The sequence below is a fragment of the Populus nigra genome, chromosome 18, assembly GCF_951802175.1.
Source record: "Populus nigra chromosome 18, ddPopNigr1.1, whole genome shotgun sequence".
NCBI classification, from domain to species: Eukaryota; Viridiplantae; Streptophyta; class Magnoliopsida; order Malpighiales; family Salicaceae; genus Populus; species Populus nigra.
The window spans coordinates 7,944,251-7,951,287 of NC_084869.1; the positions used below are offsets into that span (position 1 = coordinate 7,944,251).

Consider the following 7,037-nt stretch of genomic DNA (forward strand, 5'->3'; position numbering starts at 1 on the left):
GACCATAAAGGTTTGTTAGAGAGTTATACATTTTGGAAATGTCTCAACAGTGACAAGGATCTTCAAGACGCCCTTTACTAGTATATCTATGCTTGTAATCCTAATGAGAGGAGTCTTTACAGGGGTTAATTTCGAGGGATCTATTCTTATTTTTACTATCACTTTACTTGAGAGAATATTGATTGCACTACCATCATCCACTAATATCATATGGATATAGTGATTAGCCAAAACTATTGAGATGACAAGAGCATCCTTATGTGGGCAATTTACCATCCTCCTCGTCTTCTAGGGTAAATATAAGGGGTTCATACCATGTATTAGGGAGGTGAGTGGTAGTAAGGACTTGTTTCTTATACTTTTTTTTCCATTCCCACTATCACCTCCTATTGAGGTTCCACCTAAGATGACATTGATCTCTGGCAAGACTTAGTTAGGCTGGCTGAATTCTTCCATACCTTGTTCAGTGTGTGTGTATCCCTCTTCATAAATGATGCAACTATATTATTCGATAGTTTCACCAATATCTAACTAGTGTTTTACCTATGTTTCATATATATAATACCTTGATATTCTTTGTTTTATGTTTTGAAGGCACTTTTGGATGAAAGATGCAAAAATAAGTAAATTAGAGGTAATTCACAAATTTGACCATTAGTCAATGTTTTGTGTAGAGCATAAGTTCTAGATGTCAAAATGAAGTGATTCTAGTGGAATTAAAAAGCTAACATCTATACCTTTCTGGACATCTAAGGCAAGAAAATAAAATAAGGAAGAGCATGGAAATCGCAACCTTCAAAGTCAAATCTCACAATCTTCCAGTGTTGACCTTCAGCCATTTCAACTTGAATATATGGATCTACAAAAGTCCAATTGATGCAAACTCAATTTTGTTGGATTCCTGACTTAAAGACATATAAACTCTTCAAATTTTAGAAAAAAACAATGTCATATAAGGGAGATATGATTTTGCAAAGATGACAACTGAATTCTGCCAGCAAACAGGTTTCATGAAGAAACGAATCCAAATTATGTTCTGAAGCATCTAAACCGATATCCAAGTTTTTATTTCAGCAATTTAGCTCCTTTAAGTCAAAGCTTGAAGATTCCATGCAAGACTATTTCTTCTTTTTTAGGAAAATAGTTATTGAAGTATTTAAATGTAAACAATCTACTTAAGGAAGGACTATTTTGTAAAATAGAGATTAGGGTTTCCTAGGATATAAAAAGAATGAAAAAAGAGAAGGGGGGCAGCCAGCCAAAAGGAGAAAAACACCCCCTTCCTCTAAGAAACCCGAAATCATGCATTCCTTCTTTTTTATTAGTTGTTCAACAAACATGTAAGGCTAAACTCTTTTTCTTGGTTGTAAGGACACGGAAACCTTCGGATTTCAAGAACTGTGAGATCTATTTTACCTTTTCTTTTTAGTTTATATGATGAATATGTTTGTTCTCCTATGCTTATTTTTCATATGATTGTTTATTTTAATTGTTAGAGCGGACTCTAAGTTATTATTGTGACAATCTATTACTAAGTTTGATATCAAAACCGGAGTTGTGGTATATGAACTTGTGAAGCAATTGAGTTTAATAATTATGGCGAATCTACGTTATTAATCTTAGGGAGAACATTCAATTAAATCAAACATATACTACGGGTAGTTATGTTTTCTTGATTAATTAATTTATCTAGTTCTTAAGGCTGCCATTGAATTAAATTACTAGTGCAGACACTGTGGGTGTTTGATGGTTAGGGTTAATTATACGGTGGATCCATTAACTAACCAATGTTAAGAAGAGATAAATATTTAAAATATAAATTAATGTCTCGTTTTCATGATCAGTTCTGATTTTTGTAGGTGGACGTTTACTTGTGACCAAGGTTTGTTCTCTTGATAATTTTCTGACTTTATTTAATTTTGCTTGATAATTTTCTATTTTCTTTTACTTTAGCCTAGATAACGTCCACCCCCCCCCCCAATTGCATATCATCTAGCATAAAAATCTGACTTGAACCTTCCTCGTGGGATCGACCCCATGCTTGCTCTATACTATCTTGTGTGTTGTGTTTTAAGTTAGGGCAATTAATTTATGCGGCCGCGACATCGCAACAACAAACTGTTGAATATAGCCTTTGGCTATCAATTGTTTAATCTCATTCTTCAAAGCATAACACTATTTTGTATCATGTCCCTTGTCCTAAAAAAACATGCAATACTTATTAGAGATGCATGTGTAGAGAGTGGCTTTCATTGGTAGGGGATATTGGACAAGCTCCTTACCTTTAATGGCAGTATAGACTTCAATGATATTCATGTTTAAAGGAGTTGAAAATCTCTCGGGATAGGATTAGTGATCACGGGATGACCTTTTCATGTTGTTTCTAGAATTCAAATTATATATCGGGGAATGATTTGTCTATAAGGTTTTTTAGGTCAATTATCCTTATAAAAATGGAGAGGTTTGTATTGCAACACACTTGTCTCTTCCACCCGTATATGGTTTTTCATGACTTGTTTAACCTTAAGTAAGTTTCTGTCAGGTAAGGTATACAGGTCTCTTCATAGAGGACGTTCCCTCACCCCACGGATCAAGGCCTCAAATACCACTAGCTCAAGTAGCTCTTCTACCTTTAACATCTCCTCATTAAACCTTTTTAAGTATGCCCTTGTTGATTCACCCTCTAATTAAGTAACCCCAAATAGCTTTGTGGAACTCCGCTTTCACAAGTATACTTGTGCTAAAATGTGCCATCATCTTAGCACAGAGATATCTGAATCCTGTAATAAACCTTGGTTCCAAGTTGTTATACAAAATATGTGCTGATCTCTGAAAGTTATAGGGAATATCTTGCACATTGCATCACTCTCCACAGTAAGTAACTCTAAGCTACTACGCGTATTTCACATGTTCCCTTAGATCAGCGAGACCATCATAGTTATCCAAGCTCATCTTTGTAGAGATATAATCTTAGGGAATCCAGGTATTCAAAACTTATCTAGACAAGGAAGAGTCGCATACATGATGAGAACTATGGGAATCTCCTTGGAAATGCTCTAAAGTTAATCTATCTTCAATCTTTTGTCTACTTGATTATGGTCGGGTTAGTAGGTAGGATCAATCCCTCAGTATTAAGAAGAAGCACACCTTGAATACTCATTTTCTTGAATGTCATTTTGCCCAGACCTTTCAAACGTGTGTGACTATCTATTGGTATTAAGAGCATCCCTTTATAGTGGTACTAGGGCCTCTAGTCTTCATGAGGGTACTGGTGCTACGAAGGATGTTGATACTGAGGGTGTTGAGATTTGTTAGGGTGACATAACTTGATTCTGCCTTTGAGTAGCTAGCATTATTTAAGTCGGGATTCGTACTTGATTAATAAGCTACTGGAGGTCTGGCTGGGTAGAAGTACTCGCCTCACCATGCTGAGCTGTTACATGTCCAGGCCTGGATGTATCATGGTTACCTGTCATTGAATGATCTAGAATGTCTATAACAAGTTGGGGAAAGCACACTGAGGATTTTTTTTTTATCAGATTCTCATAGATGATGCCAATTGATGAAGTGTTAAAATTAGAAGTATTTATAGGATAAGTTTTTTTAGTTGTTGAATCATAAATTGGTTAAATGTCTTTGTAAATAGCTCATTTCTTCAATGTTATGGTAAACTTTCTTGATAAATGCTTCTGGATACTTGCAAAAAGTTCTCTTTTAGGGTGTTTGAGGACCCTTCGATGATAATGTTAGCAACTTAATAGAGAAAAATGGTGACAAATACACTTAAAGAGCCTTTAATTCTAAGATTTTGGTTGTCTTTGTGTTGAATCTGTATGATATTAATGTAAGAAAAAACTTGTCATTTACCTGGTAGTTCAAAGGGTATTTATAACCCTAAGACCTTGTCTTTTTCTTGGGTGAAAGGGCTAAAGAGTAATTTCACCATGTTGATTTTTATGATGGATAAAATCATCAATGAAAAAGAATATCTCTTACACAAATATTAATGAGGAAAAAAAAAAGAATCAGCACATGTTTTTGGATTTAAAAAGTAGGTCAAGACACATCTTTTAAGGGTTGGACTCGGATGGTGTGCCCAAACCTTCAAAGAGGTGTTGGGCACCAGGCTTAGGTTGCACCTAAGGTTGTTAAAATCGCGATGTACGATTTTACAAGTCAATATAGGCTTAACGTGTGAAATTATTCAAAAAACTTGGAAATGAATGAAATCAGGTTGAAATCGCATAAAATCATGATTTCACCACCAATTTTATGATTTCTGCATAATCTAGCCTCTTCTATTAGATAACGTGAGTAGGAACAAGGACAAACCAATCACAGTTAAGCATGTGTGTGTTTGCCTGTCTCTGTATTTGATTATGCAGCAAAGGATGTTTTTCTCACAACATCACTCTTTTGCTTGCCACCTATCTTCTTATATTTTAATAAATAGCATTTGCTTTTGTGATGGGATATTTTTTTAATTGGTGACTCTTTCTCCCTTGAAGAGTTAACAATATTCCTTGATAATTAATATATTTTGATAATGCAATGTAAGCCAAGATGATTAGTGAGAGTTAAACCACAAGATCGATGTTCGTCATCAATAATTAAATAATTAAAAAAATGATTTATTGAATTAGATAAGTTAATCGCATGAGAATTTAATTTTTAAGCATAGTGCTAAAAATTAATTATAAATTAGACCAACGTGGTAAATTGTGCTTCGATAATTATTAATATTTGACCTTGAATGAATTAGAACGAATTAATATTTTTAAAAATTTATTAAAAATTAATGAAGATAATGAAATTGGTTTTAGTTTACATGACACACCAGCAGATTATTTGTTTTAAGTTTGTTAATTATTAGTTAATGAAAAGTTATTTAAACTATATATGTGTTTTTATTTGAAGCATGTATTTTAAGATACTTGAACTATGTATGAATTTTTATTTGAAGCATGTATTTTAAGGTGCTTGAACTATGTATTGATTTTTATTTGAAGCATGAATTTTTTTTTAATGTATTTTAAAATTCCTTATGATTTTACGATTTTACGATCCGAGTTTATTTTGTATTTTTCGTGCCGTGTTAAAATCGTGATTTTAACAACCTTGGTTGCACCTAAACCCAACAAAATTTGGAAGTTTTTTTTTTTAGTTTAACAATATTTTATTTTCTATAAAAAAAAATTTGGAAGTATATAGAAAAAGTAATTAGCTTAATTTCCATGTTTAATTAAGAAAATGTTAGATACTAAAATTTTATCTATTCATATATATTGGGAGGCTTGTGTGAATAATAGAAAACGATGGACCCCGTTCTGCGAACATGAGACTAGCATTCTAACCCGAAACCATATCCTAAGAGTTGTATGCTTGCACGAGCGAAGGAAGGGGGTGGATATGAATTGTTTCCTTATCCATTTCAAAGTACTTAAGAAGGAACGAAAAACGAAACTCCAGCGTTTCAGAACGCAGTTAGCCTCCATCCAAAATTTATAATGGCCAAAGCTATAACGGGCTTTACCATCACAAAACCGCACATGCTTAGCTCTCTGCAGAAAACAAAATTGGACCTCAAACCATGTTCAGGAGGGGTAAAATCTTACAAACCATATATGGCTGTCCATTTTGTCGTAGATAACTTACACAAGAAGTATGAAAGCCGATAAATTGAGTAAATCTTTTCTTCTTCTCTCTACTTTTTTCAGCTTTGGCAATGTTCAAGCAACGGGCTTCTTAGTGGGTGGCTGCAGGTAAGTGGCTCCTTGCTCCAAATTATTGACTCTTTGAGTTTTGTTCTTTTGAATTAATGAAAAAGTGTACACGCAGTCACAGTAGATTTTTCTTAATATACTTTTGTGTGATAGCATAAACGCAGCAATAAGAAAAGAGCTTCCTTGAGTAAAGTGAATGCCTTCCCAGATTGGCCTCTAATGGCAGTTATGGTGGAGCATATAGAAGGTCAAAGAGACCTTATAACTCACAAATCTATATGGCATCTCAGTGATCGAGCCATAAAAAACGTCTGTAAGTTTTTCTTTTTCTTCTCTCATTCATTAATTTTAGCCAACTAATCACTATATTTCGTTAGGGGTTTCTTCAGTTTCTCTAATCTTCTCTTCTCTGCTTGTAGATGTATTTTACCTTATGTTCACTTGCTGGGGATGTTTATTCTTCGGTTCAATGAAAGTAAGCCCATATGGTTTTGCATGGAGGATCTGAAATTTATACATATTATTTGGCGAGATTCTAATGTCTGAGTTTTTATTGTATAGGACCCATATTATGACTCAGAGGCGTATAGAAAAGATGGAGGGGATGGCAGTGGACATTGGGTATATGACAAGGTATATGTGCTGACATGGTCCTTCCGTTCACTCCCATGTCTTTCTTTTTCCAGTAATTTTAATTAAATTCGCTAATATTGTTGAGAAAACGACTTTGGAAAGCATACTGAAGAAAAGATTTTTTTAGATTAAGATTTGCACAAGTTTGATGTAGGGAGTAAGGGATTTACTTCTCTTACTTGTAAAAGATTTCATGATAGTGGGATGGAATTCTTCCATCTCTTCCACAAACATGATCGATGTATAGTTTGTTTTTTACGTATCACATTTGTTGAATCTAACCAATTGTTTTTAAAATGAAATTGAGTAAGAGAATTCCTTCTCAGATGTAAAAACGAGACTCTTCCCAATATCCATAATGTGTCGAAGTCGTATACTGCTATTCTTTCCGCCCTCACCAGTTAAAAACAAAGATTGTTGACCTATATATATATAAACGGATATATATGCAGCAAGACGATATTGAAGAATCTGCAAGGGCAGAGCTGTGGCGCGAGGAGTTGATTGAGGAGATTGAGCAGAAGGTTGGAGGTCTGCGGGAACTGGAAGAAGCTGGCCGAAAGTAGGAGTTTAATGGAGAAACCATCGACCTATCCTTGTGTTTTACTCTAATTCTCAGTCACGTCCTTGTAAAAATTCAATAAATCATAACACCACATTATGTGTTTATGGTTTTTATTA

At 34.2% G+C, this 7,037-nt stretch overlaps 1 protein-coding gene across 2 annotated transcripts; it reads left to right on the top strand.

The window, feature by feature from the left end:
* The first annotated feature begins 5,406 nt into the window (after positions 1–5,406).
* Positions 5,407–7,037, top strand: LOC133678221 (photosynthetic NDH subunit of subcomplex B 4, chloroplastic). Of its 2 annotated transcripts, none has more exons than XM_062100466.1 (6): positions 5,407–5,603; positions 5,718–5,762; positions 5,877–6,036; positions 6,143–6,198; positions 6,285–6,356; positions 6,683–6,918. In XM_062100466.1, the coding sequence occupies exons 1-6, from the start codon at positions 5,508–5,510 to the stop codon at positions 6,686–6,688; spliced, it is 435 nt and encodes a 144-aa protein (XP_061956450.1). In that variant the 5' UTR covers positions 5,407–5,507; the 3' UTR covers positions 6,689–6,918. The 2 variants fall into 2 exon arrangements, with proteins under 2 accessions (XP_061956450.1, XP_061956449.1); XM_062100465.1 differs by having other exon boundaries at positions 5,416–5,603; positions 6,809–7,037.

What these genes read in the sequence shown, in the direction of transcription:
- LOC133678221 (XM_062100465.1), top strand. Translation starts at nt 5,508, where the DNA reads ATGGCCAAAGCTATAACGGGCTTTACCATCACAAAACCGCACATGCTT. An exon ending in TCAAACCATGTTCAGGAGGG is followed by an intron (nt 5,604 to 5,717) that starts GTAAAATCTTAC and finishes TACTTTTTTCAG; the next exon opens with CTTTGGCAATGTTCAAGCAA. An exon ending in GACATTGGGTATATGACAAG is followed by an intron (nt 6,357 to 6,808) that starts GTATATGTGCTG and finishes ATATATATGCAG; the next exon opens with CAAGACGATATTGAAGAATC.